Below are 19,229 nucleotides of genomic sequence, written 5' to 3' on the forward strand. Positions count from 1 at the left end.
ATTTAAGATTACACAAGTATTAATCATATAAAATATGCATCATTTATTTACTAACCTGATTGGGTTTAGATTTTTTTTAATATTATATATGACACAATAATTATGGTATTAACCATATAGGTTCTCAATAATATTTAAATAAAAAATATTAAATGGGTGAAAATTAAAAAAAAATTAATTTAAAGATATGTTAATCATGCTTTTATCAATCGTGTGCTAAATTGGTGTTTTAAGCTTTTTAGTTTGGTCGAACTTGTGCCGCCCAAATTTTTCGCGCTAAAAAACATGATAAACAAATTTTTGTAAAATTTTTGGACTATTTTTTGTAAAATTTTTGTAAAATTTTATATCATTTTTGTAAAATTAAAATTAAAAATTTTGTAAAATTTTTGGCTACTATAACAGGGTCTTTGTAAAATATATTATCACTTATGCCCCTTCATTTAAATTTTCGTAAACATTAGGAACCTTCGTGCTATTATCTCAAAAGAAATCAGGTTCTTCAAGCCCATAAATACCAAGTGTCATTCACACTCTACTCATATTACAAAACCAAAACAAGATATAATTCGGGGGGAAAAAAAAAATCATATCATAAAATCAAAGTCTCTCACACTCTTAAGTTCTAATACAGAGATGGCGCAAGTTAGTATTTGCAGAGCTGTGGCTTTGATTCTCTTCATTGCAGCGCTTCTCTCAATGACAGCTGTCGTCAGTGCACAGGATGTCGACCTGGCGCCGTTGCCGAGCATGGACGCCGGAGCTGCGTTCCCGGTGACTGTTTCAGGTGGTTTTGTTTGCTCCTCACTCTTCTTCTCAGTCATTACTCTACTATTGCAGTAACAGGTTCTTGAGAGACTCAGATTTTTATTTTATTTAATTTTTATTTTTATTTTTATTATTAGGATATTTATTACTTTTGAAATTTTTGGCTATTTTTTTAATTGCTATTTGGTGGGAGTGAGAATATTAGTTTTAATAATTCGATTATTTTTCCTCTAATCTTTGGTTAGGATTGTATTTTCTTTTTATTTTTTTACGGTCTTGATATTATATTATATTTTAATTATAAAAATTGGAATTATTATTTATCATTTTGCATCTCTCTTTAAGTATATTTATCATTTGGCTATTATAAGTATTGTTGATTTTAAGTATATTTAGTACAAAATCTAGCTGAAGGAAATTGACTTTTAAATAAGAAAAAAAAATCTATTTGGGTGGTTAAAATCTAATAAAGTTAATTGAAAATCTATTGCAAATTAATAATTCAAAATCCGTGTCATTATTTTAAGCCAAAAATTTCTCAAGAAAAATTGACTTTAAATAAGAAAAAAAATCTAATTAGGTGGTTAAAATCTAATAAAGTTAATTGAAAATCTATTGCAAAATAATAATTCAAAATCCGTGTCATTATTTTAAGCAAAAAAATTTCTCAAGAAAAATTGAACTGGGGATAGTTTTATGTAGTTTCGTACTTTCAATTTCAAACGGGCCGGTTTAATAATTAGACATTTTACTTAAAATCATCATACTTATCTCGAAATTCATTTTTTTTCCTCGCATACTTTATATTATTAATCAACATATATAAAAATTTTAATAGAAACACGATGCTTTTCCAAAATCCTAATGGCATACGAAGTCTTCATCTCGATTTGAAATTCAACCATATCTGTTTTTCTTTTTCTTTTTTTCAGGTTTCATTTACCATTATTATCCATTCGCAACTTGCATCTGTTGTGGTTAACTGATGAAGAAGATACTCAAAAATACAAACAAGAAATTAAAAACAAAGGCAACAAGCAAGAGACATGCAAATTTAGAGTGCCCTCTCTGTGTGGGGCTAATGGTCAATTTTGGAATTATCGTTCGAATAGTCAAAATTGATTGTTTGAAATTAATTACAAACGTGTGTACCTTGCTGATCGGTAAACAAATTATATAGCCCGGAAAGATCTTGACTCCAAAAGAAATCTACTTCAATCTTTGGAAAATTTTGATACAAGTTCTAAATTTTCCACAAGATATCCCAAAATGTAATTTTCAAACAATTGTTGTTGGTGTTGTCGAGCTCGTTTTAGACGTTTAGGAATTGTTAGAACGTGTGTAAGGACAATGACTTCTTGAGTCATGAATAAAAGACCATTTATGGATTAATAAAAGTCTGTATGGGGCTCCAAAACCAATTTTTACTGATTATTTTTATTGCCACAATGACACAAATTACCAATTTATAGAGTAGAAAATAACTTGTCATGAATAGAAGACCATTTATTTATACATGGAATTATGGATTAATAAAAGTCTTTGCTCCTCCAAAATTAATTTTTATTGATTATTTTATTATTTGATTATATATGTTGGACCAAAAATAAAATAAGCCTAATGTGAAGGCAGCTCATTATTCAAGTAGCTCAATAAAGCCACGTCAGCAGCAGATTGAAAGTGAAGAATGACAGCTCAGCATGATTGATTAATAGTCAATAATCCAGCTCATGTAAACTGTGATGTAACGAATTGTAGTTGGTTTTGGTTGTTAAGAAAGTTAGTTAGTCACGAGTTATTCTCACGTGTAAGTGATTGTATATAAGCTTGTGATTGACTTATGAATTAATAAGAATTGAATCTTTTGGAAATCAATCTTCATTTTCTCTGTAATTTTCTTCCAAGCCAAACAGCATAGTTCTGTTTTCTTTCATGGTATCAGAGCCACAAATGGCTAGCTCAAGTAATACAACTTCAAATCAACCAATCATAAACTCAATTCCAAACTCGCAAACTTCATTTACCTTTGCTGCAACTGTGAAACTTGATCGATCAAATTTCCTACTTTGGCGTAAGCAAGTATTAACGTCAATCAGAGGAAATCGTCTTGAACATTTTATCTCGGAGCCACAAGTTGTTCCAGATCAGTATCTATCTGGAGGATCTGGTGAGAGCATTGAAAATCCAGCTTACATCAACTGGAGAGCGCAGGACCAAACACTTCTCGGCTGGCTACTGTCAACTGTCAGTGAAGGTATTCTAAGTTATGTTCTCAACCATGACACCTCCTTTGATATGTGGAGATCTATTGAAAAACAGTTTGGAGTTCAATCTGAAGCTAAGATAATGCAACTTCGATATGAAATGAATATTCTGAGAAAAGATTCAATGAATGTTGAGGAATACTGTGCCAAAATGAAATTGCTTGCTAACAAATTAGCTTGTGCTGGTGATATAATTACTGAGAAGGATCTGTTAATGAGAGTGTTAAATGGTTTAGGTCCAGGATATCTAGATTTAGCCTCAATAATCACTGCAAATAAGATGAGCTTTGATGATGCTTATGCACTATTGTTGACACATGAGGCTAGGCTTGAGCAAAATCACAGTACCAAAACTATGTTTCATGCAAATTACAGCACAGTGAATGTGAGTCATCCCTATATGAGAGGAAATTTTAGAAGAGGTGGTTTTGGAAATGGACATTATGGTCGATCTATGAATAGAGGTTTCAATACTGGCAGAGGCATGTTTCATAACCAATATCCAAGAGGTGTTTCAACTGGTTTTGGTAACTTTGGGGGTTATGGCAGAGGACAAATGATGCAATCTTTTAGGCCACCTGTGAAAACAAATCCCTCACTTAACATGCAAGCAGATGAATCAACAGTTATATGTCAGATATGTCACAAAACAGGACACACAGCAGATGAATGTTAGCATAGATATGATGATCCACCATTACCTAAACAGTTTGGAAGAGGCAAATCCTTTGGACCTAAAGCTGCTTATGTATCTAACTTTGATCCATATACCAGTTATGCTGCTCCTCCAATTGAAGAACAATATGCTGCATCTTATCCATGCTACAATCCTATATCCTATTCATCATTTCCAGCAGCAGATTCAACTGTTGCTGAAGCTTATCTTTCCAACTATGATGGACCTGCTGATGAAGGGCGGTACCTTGACAGTGGTGCCACACATCACTTGACCAACAGTATGGCCAATATGAATGTCAGAGAGGAGTTCAGAGGAGCTGATCAATTGGTCATTGGCAATGGACAAGGTTTGCCTATAACTCACATTAGTAATGCATGCTTTACTTATAAAGGGTCAAATAATGCATATAAACCAGCATATATCTTGCTTAAAGACATGCTATTAGTGCCTGATATCACAAAGAATTTGCTAAGCATATCAAAACTGACAACTGATAACAATCTTTCTGTTGAATTTGTTGGTAATGTCTGTTATGTGAAGGATTCTCTGAAGAAAGGATTGTATAAGCTGCTTCTAAAGCCATCTGAGTCTTCTCATTGTGCTTACCTGTCTCATTTCTCTCCTGTTCAACCTTTGTCAATGTTGTCTGCATATTTCTCTGAATCAATTGTTCCCAAAAACACTCAAAATAATGATTCTAGTTGTGTCTCATCTTGTAATGCATCAATCAATAAATTTTCCAGCTACATTTCATCTTGTGATGCATTGAATAATAAAGTTCAGCTTTTAAACAGACGTTTTGGGCATCCAAACTCTCAAATTCTGATGCATTTGCTAAAAAGTGTTCCCTCTGTTACTCTCTCCCACAATACCATAAAGCAAGCACTTGAAAAATTATGTGAAGCATGTCAAATGGGTAAAACTCACATATTACACTTTCCTAGCACAGAAACCAAAACAACAAAACCCCTGGAACTTATCCACACAGACTTATGGGGGCCTTCACCAACACTTTCTAGAGATGGATATAACTATTACCTAAGTCTTGTTGATGACTTTAGCCGATATACTTGGATTTATCCACTTAAGCTGAAATGAGAAGCCTTAGATGTCTTCAAGTTATTCAAATTGCAGGTTGAAAACCAATTTGACACTACTATTAAGAACCTGCAATCTGATTGGGGGGGAGAATATAGATCATTTACACAATTCTTAAACCAATGTGGAATCATTTTCAGACATTCTTGCCCCTATACACACCACCAAAATGGGTTGGTAGAGAGAAAACATAGACATATTGTTGAGCTAGAACTTACTCTGTTAGCACAAGCCAAGCTACCATTTAAGTTTTGGTGGGATGCCTTTCACACAGCTGTTTATCACATCAATCGATTACCATCAACAGCCTTGAAACTACTCACTCCTTATGAGAAAATTTTCAAACTTAAACCTGACTACAGCATGCTCAAGTGCTTTGGGTGCATATGTTATCCTTACTTAAGGGATTATAACAAACACAAGTTTGATTATCACTCAAGCAAATGCATTTTCCTTGGCTATAGTCCAGCTCATAAAGGATACAAGTGTCTACATTCATCAGGAAAAATATACATAGCTAGACATGTGGTATTTGATGAGTCAACATTCCCTTATTCCATTGACTCAGCCTTTAATTCCAATGAGTCATCACTCAGTTCAAGTTCATCCTTGACACCTCAACAAGTGTACCAGTTATCTACATTGTCTGTAACCCCAATGTCAGATGTGAACAGCTTATGCAATTCTCAGCAAGCAATCCCTACCAGAAGCAGTTCACAACATTCAGACAATTCTTCTCACATTGACAATCAACATTCCCAGTTGCAAACACATCTACCAGCCATTGAACCATTTGTTGAGCCTCAAACTTCATCATATCCACCTCAAACTGTACATCCCACATCAACTTCTATTCAACCTAATACACATCCCATGACCACCAGAAGTAAAGCTGGTATTTTCAAACTAAAGCTTTATACAGCAACTCTTGTTCACAAAGAACCTGACTCTGTGTATGAAGCAATGCAAAATCCAAAATGGCTTACTGCTATGAGAGAAGAATATGCAGCATTGATGGAGAATGGTACATGGTCTTTAGTCCCCAGAATAGCTGACCAGAAAGTTGTCGGAAATAAGTGGGTTTATAGGGTGAAATATAACACTGATGGAAGTGTGGCTAAATACAAAGCTAGGTTAGTGGCAAAGGGATTCCAACAGATTATGGGAGTGAATTGTTTTGAAACCTTTAGCCCTGTCATAAAACCAGCAACTGTGAGAGTAGTCTTAAGTCTAGCTGTGATGAGTAATTGGAAGATAAGACAAGTCGATGTGAATAATGCTTTCCTTAATGGAGAGTTATCAGAAGAAGTATTCATGGATCAACCAGAGGGGTTTATTAGTGCTGAGAAACCAGATTATGTGTGCAAGCTTCATAAGTCTCTTTATGGACTCAAACAAGCTCCAAGAGCTTGGTATGATAAGCTGAAAGGATGCTTGCTGCAGTGGGGTTTTACAAATTCCAGTTCTGATACTTCCTTGTTCTTAAAAAGAAGCAAATCCTCAATGATTTTAGTACTGATATATGTTGATGACATCTTAATAACAGGGCCAAATAGTTATGAGTTGGAAAACTTCATTGCTGAATTCAGTACAAAGTTTGCTTTGAAAGATCTTTGAACACTTTCTTATTTCTTAGGCATAGAAGTGCTATATGGTACAGACTGTATCTTCTTGTCTCAGAAGAAATACATAAGGGATTTACTGTTAAAGGTTAACATGCTCAGCTGCAAAGACATTGATACTCCCATGAGTACAGGGATGAAGTTGCAGAAGGAAGCTCAAGGAACCCTTGGTCATTATGTTGAAGATGCAACACACTACAGAAGCTTGGTTGGTGGAATGCAATACTTGGTATTAACAAGACCAGAGATTGCTTTCAGTGTGCATAAACTGAGTCAATATGTATCAGCACCAACACTGCAACATCTTATGGCTTGCAAAAGGGTACTTAGATACTTAAAGGCAACACAAGATTATGGACTCAAGTTTATTAAAGATGGTCATCTAAAATTAACAGGCTTCACAGATGCAGATTGGGCAGGGGATTTGGATGACCGAAAATCAGTTGGAGCCTATTGCATCTATCTTGGTCATAATCTAATTTCTTGGTCTTCTAAGAAGCAACCAGTTATTGCTAGATCTAGTACCGAGAGTGAGTACAGATCTTTGGCATCAGCAAGTGCAGAGATAAGTTGGCTGCAGTCATTGTTTTCTGAACTAAAATTACAGTGCATGGAAAAACCTATTATTTGGTGTGATAATCTTAGTGCTACTGAGCTAGCTCATAATCCAGTGTTTCACTCAAGAACAAAACATATTGAGATTGATATTCATTATGTTAGAAACAAAGTTCTTACTGGGGATTTGAATATTCAGTTCATACCAAGTGAAGAGCAGGTAGCTGACATCATGACTAAACCACTCTCATTCACTCAATTTAGCTACCTAAGAGCCAAACTCAATGTCATGCCATGTCCCTTGAGTTTGAAGGGGGCTGTGAAGGCAGCTCATTATTCAAGTAGCTCAATAAAGCCACGTCAGCAGCAGATTGAAAGCGAAGAATGACAGCTCAGCATGATTGATTAATAGTCAATAATCCAGCTCATGTAAACTGTGATGTAACGAATTGTAGTTGGTTTTGGTTGTTAAGAAAGTTAGTTAGTCACGAGTTATTCTCACATGTAAGTGATTGTATATAAGCTTGTGATTGACTTATGAATTAATAAGAATTGAATCTTTTGGAAATCAATCTTCATTTTCTCTGTAATTTTCTTCCAAGCCAAACAACATAGTTCTGTTTTCTTTCACCTAATAAGACCCAAATAAATTTAATCTCAATAAAGCTCATCTAATAAATTTTCTCCCAATTAAACCCACAAAGTGGTGGACAAATCACCTAGAATGATCATCCTAAGTAACAAGGTTTCAAAGCCCAAAACAAGTCAGGTCCTAGATTCCTATCCTAAGACAAACCACCTACGATAAATCAACTAGGTGGCAAGGATTTGAAGTCTAAAACGTGTTGAGATTCTAGGCTCTTATCCTAGGACAAACCTCCTAAGTTTGAGGGCTCTTATGATCACAAGGTTTTAGTAAAAATAACCTAAGGATAAAACTTTTCTTCCTTTAATCCGTAAACAAGTCTGTATATCCATGTGTCAATCAACATACTAGAGGGCAACTGTTGCAAAATGTCATAAGAATAATGACATTTGTCATCAAAATAACTAGGACCCAAGTCAAATTAGTTTGGCCGAAAAATACGTCTTTCATTCTCACTAAAAGATAAGAAAAAAAAGAGACTAAAAAGGAGAAAAGACTAACTTTCTCCCTCTAATCTTTCTCTTTCTAAATTTATATTTCCAAAAGTCCGGTTACTGACTTGATCGTCGGAGGGCCCTATGATCATTTTCTTGTATTTACAGAGTATCACTAGACGAAGACATTTTGATTGCCTAAGGAAGTGAACTGAGAAGAGCATATATAAAGGCCCATTAAGATCAGCCCAAAGGATAAACTCACCATCATCAAATCTAAAAAAGAGGAACCCATGTCCTAAGGGGGCTATCCTCAGTCAGAAATTTCCACATCATAAGTTGGGACAAAATTTGCACCAACAATATATATTGCCAGAATGACACCAATTGAAAGAAAGCTTAGGTCGAAAATGTCAATAATAATAATAGTATTTAATTTATTTTTTTTGGTGGATGATTGATACCAATTATAAACTTAGAATAAAAAAATTGAATGAATTTAAAATTTTATATTACCTTTGATAACAAGATAAATATAAATCGATGACTAATAATTTTTCTACAATTAATCCTAATTCTTCATTTTTGAATTTGAGTGGCCAACAAATAAAATTATTTGAAAACTACTCTATCCTGAGAGTTATTAGTAGATGTGTGATTGCTAACCACCAGAAAAAAATAACAAAAAAGAAATTTAATTGAGGAAAATCAAATATCTATACAGATTTGTACCAATCATGTACACAAATCAAACTCCCTCAGTGTTCTAAAGTGTAAAGGCCAGAGAAGACCTTGACTCACTATTGTGTTTGAAAACGAGTGTTGCTATTCAACGCGGGAAGAAGATGATTATGGGCCTGCTCATGGTGTCCTTTTCCTGGGTTAAAGTGTCTATATGAACTTTATAAGAACTTGCAGCATCCAATCAACCGAAAAATTACAATCATGGATCCGACTTCCTCCATTTTCAGATTGGCGGCCCTTGTATGGGCTGTAATATTTACATGCGATAACGTTGCTGTTAGAACTGGTACAATTGTCACAGCATCTGCTTTGTCACCCATACGGTTAGAAAAGAAAGCTTTAATCAATACTGGCTGGTGGAACAGTATAATCGAGCTACACTTATCACGGGATGATGCTTACTACTTCAATTGGCGGCTCAGCCAATTAAACTTCTCTTGCTTTCCGAACCTCGTAAATCTGACAATCCAGTTCTGTCGTCTTACTGGAAGCATACCACCAGAAATTAGTGCTCTTTCAAAACTCCAACTGCTGGACTTGTCCTTCAACAGTCTTACAGGTAACATACGAAATTAACTTCATTAACGCATATTATTTGAGCAATCATATTTAAATGGATTAAGTTTTGAGAGAATACTGACAAAAACAAAGGTAAACCAGCCCTATTTTATCATATTAATTGAAAAAATGATAATAATAATTAACACGGTAAATACATCTGTTTGCCGTTGTTTTTACTTATGTTCTATCAGCGTTTAAATTTCTTTAACATTTTTTTTCATTAATTTCGTAAACTAATGACATAAATGTACAAAATAGGTATAATCCCTCCAGAGATTGGGAATTTGAGGAATGTTGTCCATTTGGATATATCTGATAACTTCCTTACCGGACCTCTTCCTTCAACTCTTGGTCGTTTAACCAAATTGAATTATATGAGCCTCTCTCGCAACATGCTCGGTGGTATACTACCTCAGGAAATTGGGAACCTGAAGAATTTGATCGAGTTGAATGTGGGCAGCAACAGCCTAATTGGGCCTATTCCTTCAGCTCTAGGGAGTTTGACCAATCTGAACAATTTGGATCTTAGTTGTAACCAATTCAACAGCTCAATTCCAATTGAGCTCACCCGTTTAACTCAACTTTTTCATCTTGATCTTTCCTCAAATAAACTTTCTGGAAAAATTCCTTCACAGATAGCAAGTATGGAGGATCTAACCTCGCTGGACCTATCAAATAACAACATAAAAGGTTCAATTCCCGGTGAGATCACCAAGTTATCTCGACTTGATTATCTAAACCTTTCCTTAAATAAACTTTCTGGAAAAATCCTTCACAGATAGCAAGTATGGAGGATCTAACCTCGTTGGACCTATCAAATAACAACATAGAAGGTTCAATTCCCGGTGAGCTCACCAAGTTATCTCAACTTTGTTTCGTCAATCTTTCCTCTAACAAACTTTCTGGGCCAATACCATTTTCAAATGAACAACTCTCAAGCATGCATTCCGTAAGCCTCTCTCCTAACAAGGGTTTATGCGGCGGCAATTTTCTTGATCTTCCTTCATGCCCTACAACCAAATCTGCCACTCACTTTGTTGAAATTTTTCTTGCCCTCGCCATAGTCCCCTCAGTTATAGTCTTTGCATGCTTACTAGTCGTCAAACGTAAGTACAAGAAACCCCAACTCAAGGAAAGAGCAACCAATAGCATAGATGTATTTTCAGTATGGAATTATGATGGTAGGATTGTCTACGAGGATCTGATTAGAGCCACGGAAGATTTTGACATTAGATATTGCATTGGTACCGGAGGCTATGGCAGCGTCTACAAGGCACAGCTTCCCAACGGCAAAGTATTTGCATTGAAAAAGCTTCATCCTTCAGAAACAGAGGAACTAGCGTTCATCAAGAGTTTCCGAAACGAGGCTCAAGTACTTTCTCAAGTACTGCACCGTAATATTGTCAAATTATACGGTTTTTGCTTGCACAGAAAATGCATGTTTCTGATTTACGAGTACATGGAGAGAGGAAGCTTGTTCTGCATTTTACACGATGATGATGAAGCCGTAGAGTTGGATTGGGCTAAGAGGGTGAACATTGTAAAAGCCATGGCACATGCTTTGGCTTACTTGCATCATGACTGCTCACCATCAATTGTTCACCGCGACATATCGAGCAACAGCATTCTACTTAACTCAAAATTGGAGGCATTTGTTGCTGACTTTGGCACTGCCAGGCTTCGACATGCTGATTCGTCCAATCGAACTCTATTAGCAGGAACATATGGATATATAGCTCCAGGTTTACCCTTATGATATCTATTCTTCTCACGATCGATCCTTTATTTCGTTCAATTTTATTTTCTTTTACTTTATATTGCAGTCATATCCCATAACATCTCTCTTAAATAGATAGCCAGCTGGCTAGAGAAACTCACAAATGAAATTATCTCTTTTATTAGTGGGAAGCTACATTCTATGATTACATTTTTTTTTTTTGGGCAGAACTTGCCTACACCATGGTTATGACGGAGAAATGTGATGTTTATAGCTTTGGAGTGGTGACGCTTGAAGTATTAATGGGAAAGCATCCAAGGGACCTTCTTTCATCATTGTCATCATCATCTGATCCAAAAATCATGTTGATTGATGTTTTAGACCAACGTCTTCCACCTCCAGTTGATCAAAAGGTTATTCAAGATATCCTTCTTGCTTCAACAGTTTCATTTCCATGCTTGCAATCAAACCCTAAGTCTCGACCTACAATGCAATATGCGTCTCAAGAATTTCTCATCACTCGCAAGACTCCATTGGTAAAGCATGCTGCTATTCAAGATATTTCCATCTCAGAACTTAGAAACTAATAAAGGATGTATTGATTGATCAATATGATTGCTAATCTTAAATGTATTTCGTTGGTAGTATTTTGTAAAACTTTGGTGAGGGTGAATTTTGGTTTCATGAAACCGTTGCCTTTCTTGAATAAAAATGAAAGTAACTCTTCTATAGTGAAATTGGTGCTTCCAATCTAAACTATTACATCTTTAATTATTTTTTCTGTGCGAATTGCAAGTGCAAATAAGGTCAGCATGTTTTGCTATTGTGCTTAGGAAATCTTCTTCCATCCACATTATTTTTAGAAATTAATATCTGTGCAATAATTATTGTAACTCATGAGTTCTCAGAACTGTAAATCAGAGTGGGAATATTTCCATATTGTGGCATGACATGGGCTTTTCTTCTCAATCAAATTTTAAAAAATTTTGGATTCTCTATTTCACTATTTAATTGAGTAGACTGCAGATATAAATGTAGACAAATTATTAGCCTTACTTCACAGAAGTTTCAATGCTTGTCGTTTTGCATTCCGCAAAACGACAATGTTGAACCATCAATTTAAGTGGAACGGCAATGTTGAAGTTGATATGATAAAAGTGAAAATGACTAGATATTCCGCAAAGTCTAACATTCAAGAAATTGAACCACCAATCAAGTGATCAAATTCTGTCATGTAATTAATTATCATCAATTGGCTTGAAGGTCATCAAGAAGGTACTGGATTGACAAATTAATTGCTCTACTATTGCAGTAATAGGTTCTTGAAAGACTTTAGAGACTCAGATTTTTTTTTTTATTTTATAATTTTATTTATTATTAGGATATTTATAATTTTTTAATTTTTGGGCTTTTTTTTTTAATTGCTATTTGATGAGAGTGCATGTGTTTGAGTTGGAGTGAGTGAGAATTATTAGAGCATCTTCAAAAGGATCTTTAAATTTACTCTTTAAATTTTACTCTTCAAATTTTAATTTGCTTACTGATATGGCAAATAAGTGTATAGAAAAATATAATTCCCTCCAAAAGACTCACCAAATAAGAATAAATTAATATTATTTTAATCAAATCTTTCCCACTATCAAATTAAATTGTTATTATATTTTTTAAAAGAAACATAAATAATAATTATTGCAGTCTTATCTTTTCAATAAATAATAATAAAATATTAATAGAAGAGGGAGAAACTCACTCGGCAATATTGAAGAGTGAGAAACAAATCTTATTTGAAGAATCTAAATTAACGTGTTTTTTGGAGTGTTTAATATTGATATGACTCTTCAAATAAGAAGTAGAATCTTATTTGAAGAGTCTTTTGGAGATGCTCTTAGTTTCAATAATTAGATTATTTTTCCCCAACCTTTGGTTAGGGTTGTATTTTCTTTTTTCTTTTTCTTTTTTTTTACGGTCTTGATATTATATTATATTTTAATTATAAAAATTGGTATTGTTATTTATCATCTTGCATCTCTCTTCTTCGCTTCCAAATTCTGCTAGTGCTATTTGCTTGGCGACTAAACTGAAAAACTCCCAGAGACCGTTTCTATTATAAGTATTGTTAATTTTAAGTATATTTAGTACAAAAACTAGCTGCAGGAAATTGACTTTAAATAAGAAAAAAAATCTATTTAGGTGATTAAAATCTAAAGTTAATTGAAAATCTATTGCAAATTAATAATTCAAAATCCGTGTCATTATTTTAAGGCAAAAACTTATCAAGAAAAATTGAACTGGGGATAGTTTTATGTAGTTTCGTATTTTCAATTTCGAATGGGCTGGTTTAATAATTAGACCATCTAATTAAAACATCATACTTATCTTGAAATTCAATTTTAGTCCTCACATAGTTTCGGTGCTTTTCGAAAATCTTAATGGCATTCGAAGTCTTCATCTTGCTTTGGATTCAACCATATCTGTTTTTCTTTTCTTTTTTTCAGGTTTCATTTACACCAAATTTTCTCCATTATCCATTCGCAAATGAATAGTGAATCACATAGGAATATGAAAAACCTGTGAGGTTGATACAAAGTAATTAACAAATCTTGGTTTGCAGACAATTGATTGTAATCAGTTCCCAAACTCTCTTCATTATCTTCTGAAAGCAACTTGCATCAGTTGAGGTTAACTGATGAAGAAGATACTAAAAAATACAAACAAGAGCAATAAATTAAAAACAAATGCAACAAACAAGAGGCATTAAAATTTAGAGTGCTAGCTAGGTCTCTCTGTGTGAGGCTAATGGTCAATTTTGGAAAAATTGTTCGAATAGTCAAAATTGATTGTTTGAAACTAACTACAAACGTGTGTTTCGGTAAATTATTTTATTTGATTTCAGCCCGAGTTATATTAATTTGGCACTTTAAAAATTAAGAAAAAAAAAAGCATATTCTGGATTAAACAAACTTGGAAAGAAGCTACACTTGTAAACAAATTATATAGGCCCGAAAGACCTTGACTCCAAAAGAAATCTGCTTTTCAATCTTCAGAAAATTTTGATACAAGTTCTAAATTTTCCACAAGATATCTCAAAGTGAAATTTTCAAACAATTGCTGTCGGTGCCGTCTAGCTCGAATTAGACGTTTAGGATTTTTTAGAACTTCTATAAGGACAATGACTTCTTGAGTCATGAATAAAAGACCATTTATGGATTAACAAAAGTCTGTGTGTGGCTCCAAAACCAATTTTTACTGATTATTTGATTTTTTTATTGCCAGAATGACACTAATTACAAATTTATAGAGTAGAAAATAATAAAAAAAGAGTTAAAAAAAATCATAGTACTAGTTATTTTACAAGGGTAGTTCTGTCAATTTGATTGATGATTGATACAATAAACTTGAGGGTGAAAAATTAAACAAATTTAAAATTTTGAAATATTTTTTATAATAAAGCAAGCTTAAGGTGGATAACCGATATTTTTCCTGTCATTATTAGTCTAAATCCTCCATTTTTTTTTTTAATTTGGAAGCTACTCTACCAGGCCCAGGGTTATTAGTAAATTTGTGATTGCTAATCACGAATAAAAAGAGAAAAACAACAAAAAAAGCAATGTTATTGAGAATAATCAAAATATATATGTAGATTTAAACCAATCATATTCACAAACCAAATTCCCTCAAAAGCCTTAAAGGCCAGAGAAGACTTTGACCCACTATTGTGATTGAAAAACGTGTGTGGCGATTAATGTACGGGAGGAGGATTTAACGCGGGAAGAAAAATAGAAGACGACTATGAGTCTGCTCATGGTGTCCTTTTCCAGGGTTAAAATGTTTATATAAACTTTGTAAGAGCTTGCTGAATCCAATAGCTCAATCAACCGAAAAGTTAATTATAAGCATGGATCCGGCATCCTCCATTTTCAGATTGGCGGCCCTTGTATGGGTTGTAATATTTACATGCGATAACGTTGCTGTTAGAACTGGTACAATTGTCACAGCATCTGCTTTGTCACCCATACAGTTAGAAACGAAAGCTTTACTCAATACTGGCTGGTGGAACAACAGCTGGACGACGGCCGACTACTCTTCGCGTCATTGCGAGTGGATTGGCATCACTTGCAATTCAGCTGGAAGCGTAATCGAGCTATGCTTATCAGAGTATATTGTTTCCTACTTATTAGGGTATGATGTTGACTTCAATGGGCAACTTAGCCAATTAAACTTCTCTTGCTTTCCGAACCTCGAAAATCTGACAATCCAGTCCTTTCCTTTTACTGGAAGCATACCACCAGAAATTAGTGCTCTTTCAAAACTCCAACGGCTGGACTTGTCCTCGAACGGACTTACAGGTAACATACGAAATTAACTTCATTACCGCATATTATTTGAGCAATCATATTTAAATGGATTAAGTTTGAGAGAATACTGACAAAAGCAAAGGTAAACCTGGTCTATTTTATCATATTAATTGAAAAAAATAATAATAATTAACACGGTAGATACGCCTGTTTACCATTAATTGTTTTTACTTATGTTCTGTCAGCGTTTAATTTCTTTAACATTTTTTTTTCATAATTTTCGTAAACTAATAACATAAATGTATATAATAGGTACAATCCCTTCAGAGATTGGAAATTTGAGGAATCTTATCAATCTTGATCTATCTGCTAACAACCTTACCGGACCTGTTCCTTCAACTCTTGGTCGTTTAACCAGCCTGAAAAATTTGATCCTTGCTTACAACCAACTCAGTGGGCTGCTACCTCAGGAAATTGGGAATCTGAGAAATTTAATCAAGTTGGACGTGGGCAACAACGGCATAATTGGGCCTATTCCTTCAACTCTAGGTCTTTTGACCGATTTGAGCTATTTGAATCTTAGTTGTAACCAATTCAACGGCTCAATTCCAAATGAGCTCACCTGGCTAACTGGACTTCTTGGTCTTAATCTTTCCTCAAATAAACTTTCTGGAAAAATTCCTCCAGAGGTAGCAAGTATGAAGAATCTAACCTGGTTAGACATATCAAATAACAAGATAGAAGGTTCAATTCCCGGTGAGCTCACCGATTTATCTCGACTTGATTATCTAAATCTTTCCTGGAACAAACTTTCTGGCCCAGTACCGTTTTCAAATGAACAACTCTCAAGCATGTCTAGAGTAAGACTCTCTCCTAACAAGGGTTTATGCGGCAATTTTATTACTCTTCCTTCATGCGATGCAACCAAACCTGCCACTCTGTTTGTTGAAATTTTTCTTCCCCTCGCCATAGTCCCCTCAGTTATAGTCTTTGCATGCTTACTAGTCGTCAAACGTAAGTACAAGAAACCCAAAGTCAAGGCAAGAGCAACCAATAGCATAGATGTATTTTCAATATGGAATTATGATGGTAGGATTTTCTACGAGGATCTGATTGAAGCCACGGAAGATTTTCACATTAAATATTGCATTGGTACCGGAGGCTATGGCAGCGTCTACAAGGCACAGCTTCCCAACGGCAAAGTATTTGCATTGAAAAAGCTTCATACTTCAGAAACCGAGGAATTAGCGTTCATCAAAAGTTTCCGAAACGAGGCTCAAGTACTTTCTCAAGTACTTCACCGTAGTATTGTCAAATTATACGGTTTTTGCTTGCACAAAAAATGCATGTTTCTGATTTACGAGTACATGGAGAGAGGAAGCTTGTTCTGCATTTTACACAATGATGATGAAGCCGTAGAGTTGGATTGGGCTAAGAGGGTGAACATTGTAAAAGCCATGGCACATGCTTTGGCTTACTTGCATCATGACTGCTCACCATCAATTATTCACCGCGACATATCAAGCAACAACATTTTACTTAACTCAAAATTGGAGGCATTTGTTGCTGACTTTGGCACTGCCAGGCGTCTACATGCCGATTCGTCCAATCGAACTCTATTAGCAGGAACATATGGATATATAGCTCCAGGTTTACCCTTATGATATCTATTCTTCTCATGATCGATCCTTTATTTCGTTCAATTTTATTTTCTTTTGCTTTATATTGCAGTCATATCCCATAACATCTCTCTTAAATAGATAGCCAGCTGGCTAGAGAAACTCACAAATGGAATTATCTCCTTTATTAGTGGGAAGCTACATTCTATGATTACATTTTTTTTTTTGGGCAGAACTTGCCTACACCATGGTTATGACGGAGAAATGTGATGTTTATAGCTTTGGAGTGGTGACGCTTGAAGTATTAATGGGAAAGCATCCAAGGGACCTTCTTTCGTCATTATCATCATCATCTGATCCAAAAATCATGTTGATTGATGTTTTAGACCAACGTCTTCCACCTCCAGTTGATCAAAAGGTTATTCAAGATATCCTTCTTGCTTCAACAATTTCATTTGCATGCTTGCAATCGAACCCAAAGTCTCGACCTACAATGCAATATGTGTCTCAAGGATTTCTCATCACTCGCAAGACTCCATTGGTAAAGCATGCTGCTATTCAAGATATTTCCATCTCAGAACTTAGAAACTAATAGAGGATGATCAATATAATTGCTAATCTTAAATGTATTTCGTTGGTAGTATTTTGTAAAACTTTGGTGAGGGTGAATATTGGTTTCATGAAACCGTTGTCTTTCTTGAAAAAAAATGAAAGTAACTCTTCTATAGTGAAATTGGTGCTTCCAATCTAAACTATTAAATCTTTAATTATTTTTCTGTGTGAATTGCAAGTTTTGCTATTGTGCTAAGTCATATTTGGTATTAATGTATTGTAACTTTTAACAAATAACTATGTTAGAACAAAAATGTAATTATAAAATAAAAGTTGAGAGTGTATAAACCAACTTGGAGAGGTTGCACTTATGTAATATCTATCCTTAAAAAATTAAAAAAAAAAAAATTATATAGCCCGAAAAGACCTTGACTCCAAAAGTAGTCTCTACTTCAATCTGTGGTGTACACAAAATATAAATTATTAACCAAATTTTTTATTTTTTGATTATTTTTCTCGCCAGAATGACACAAAATATAAATTTATAGGGTAGAAAATAACAAAACAAAAAAAAAATTATAGTACTAATTATTTTACAATGGTAATTCTGTCAATTCGAGAGATAATTCATACAAATAGTAAACTTAAGGTGAAAAATAAAAAAATTGAATAAATTTAAATTTTCAAAGTATTTTTTTCTGTGTGAATTGCAAGTGCAAATAAGGTCAGCAAGTTTTGCTATTGTGCTTAGGAAATCTTCTTCCATCCACATTATTTTTATAAATTAATATCGTGTGCAATAATTATTGTAACTCATGAGTTCTCAGAACTGTAAATCAGAGTGGGAATATTTCCATATTGTGGCATGACATGGCTCATATCAGTGACTGTTTCCGCCGGCTTTGTTTGCTCCTCTCTCTTCTTCTCAGTCATTGCTCTACTATTGCAGTAATAGGTTCTTGAAAGACTTGAGAGGCTCATATTTTTTTTTAATTTTATAATTTTATTTTATTATTAGGATATTTATAATTTTTTTTTAATTTTTGGGCTTTTTTTTTAATTGCTATTTGATGAGAGTGCATGTGTTTGAGTTGGAGTGAGTGAGAATGTATTAGTTTTAATAATTCGATTATTTTTCCCCAATCTTTGGTTAGGGTTGTATTTTCTTTTTTCTTTTTCTTTTTTTTTACGGTCTTGATATTATATTATATTTTAATTATAAAAATTGGTATTGTTATTTATCATCTTGCATCTCTCTTCTTCGCTTCCAAATTCTGCTAGTCCTATTTGCTTGGCGACTAAACTGAAAAACTCCCAGAGACCGTTTCTATTATAAGTATTGTTAATTTTAAGTATATTTCGTACAAAAACTAGCTGAAGGAAATTGACTTTAAATCAGGAAAAAAAAATCTATTTAGGTGGTTAAAATCTAATAAAGTTAATTGAAAATCTATTGCAAATTAATAATTCAAAATCCGTGTCGTTATTTTAAGGCAAAAACTTATCAAGAAAAATTGAACTGGGGATAGTTTTATGTAGTTTCGTATTTTCAATTTCGAATGGGCTGGTTTAATAATTAGACCATCTAATTAAAACATCATACTTATCTTGAAATTCAATTTTAGTCCTCACATAGTTTCGGTGCTTTTCGAAAATCTTAATGGCATTCGAAGTC

The 19,229-nt window shown here is 34.1% G+C and overlaps 3 protein-coding genes and 1 long non-coding RNA gene across 4 annotated transcripts; all 4 read left to right on the forward strand.

Annotated features, from left to right (window-relative positions):
* The first annotated feature begins 547 nt into the window (after window positions 1-547).
* LOC127900246 (uncharacterized) lies at window positions 548-2,165 on the forward strand. Its single transcript, XR_008052337.1, has 2 exons — window positions 548-787; window positions 1,701-2,165. It is a non-coding gene; the product is annotated as an uncharacterized LOC127900246 (long non-coding RNA).
* Window positions 2,166-8,938: 6,773 nt separating this feature from the next.
* LOC127900245 (MDIS1-interacting receptor like kinase 2-like) lies at window positions 8,939-11,907 on the forward strand. Its single transcript, XM_052434829.1, has 3 exons — window positions 8,939-9,369; window positions 9,630-11,113; window positions 11,317-11,907. Exons 2-3 carry the CDS (start codon window positions 10,159-10,161, stop codon window positions 11,673-11,675), a joined length of 1,314 nt encoding a protein of 437 aa, XP_052290789.1. The 5' UTR covers window positions 8,939-9,369; window positions 9,630-10,158; the 3' UTR covers window positions 11,676-11,907.
* Window positions 9,012-10,153, forward strand: LOC112497241 (LRR receptor-like serine/threonine-protein kinase ERL1). Its single transcript, XM_025095044.2, has 2 exons — window positions 9,012-9,369; window positions 9,630-10,153. The coding sequence occupies exons 1-2, from the start codon at window positions 9,012-9,014 to the stop codon at window positions 10,151-10,153; spliced, it is 882 nt and encodes a 293-aa protein (XP_024950812.2).
* A 2,963-nt stretch (window positions 11,908-14,870) lies between the features above and the next one.
* LOC112497184 (probable leucine-rich repeat receptor-like protein kinase At1g35710) lies at window positions 14,871-17,772 on the forward strand. Its single transcript, XM_052434827.1, has 3 exons — window positions 14,871-15,434; window positions 15,696-17,033; window positions 17,236-17,772. Exons 1-3 carry the CDS (start codon window positions 14,984-14,986, stop codon window positions 17,592-17,594), a joined length of 2,148 nt encoding a protein of 715 aa, XP_052290787.1. The 5' UTR covers window positions 14,871-14,983; the 3' UTR covers window positions 17,595-17,772.
* Window positions 17,773-19,229: the final 1,457 nt, after the last annotated feature.

This window comes from Citrus sinensis, chromosome 2 (genome assembly GCF_022201045.2).
Source record: "Citrus sinensis cultivar Valencia sweet orange chromosome 2, DVS_A1.0, whole genome shotgun sequence".
Taxonomy (NCBI): Eukaryota; Viridiplantae; Streptophyta; class Magnoliopsida; order Sapindales; family Rutaceae; genus Citrus; species Citrus sinensis.

What these genes read in the sequence shown, in the direction of transcription:
- LOC112497241 (XM_025095044.2), top strand. Translation starts at nt 9,012, where the DNA reads ATGGATCCGACTTCCTCCATTTTCAGATTGGCGGCCCTTGTATGGGCT. An exon ending in GTCCTTCAACAGTCTTACAG is followed by an intron (nt 9,370 to 9,629) that starts GTAACATACGAA and finishes TGTACAAAATAG; the next exon opens with GTATAATCCCTCCAGAGATT.
- LOC127900245 (XM_052434829.1), top strand. Translation starts at nt 10,159, where the DNA reads ATGGAGGATCTAACCTCGTTGGACCTATCAAATAACAACATAGAAGGT. An exon ending in ATATGGATATATAGCTCCAG is followed by an intron (nt 11,114 to 11,316) that starts GTTTACCCTTAT and finishes TTTTTTGGGCAG; the next exon opens with AACTTGCCTACACCATGGTT.
- LOC112497184 (XM_052434827.1), top strand. Translation starts at nt 14,984, where the DNA reads ATGGATCCGGCATCCTCCATTTTCAGATTGGCGGCCCTTGTATGGGTT. An exon ending in GTCCTCGAACGGACTTACAG is followed by an intron (nt 15,435 to 15,695) that starts GTAACATACGAA and finishes TGTATATAATAG; the next exon opens with GTACAATCCCTTCAGAGATT. An exon ending in ATATGGATATATAGCTCCAG is followed by an intron (nt 17,034 to 17,235) that starts GTTTACCCTTAT and finishes TTTTTTGGGCAG; the next exon opens with AACTTGCCTACACCATGGTT.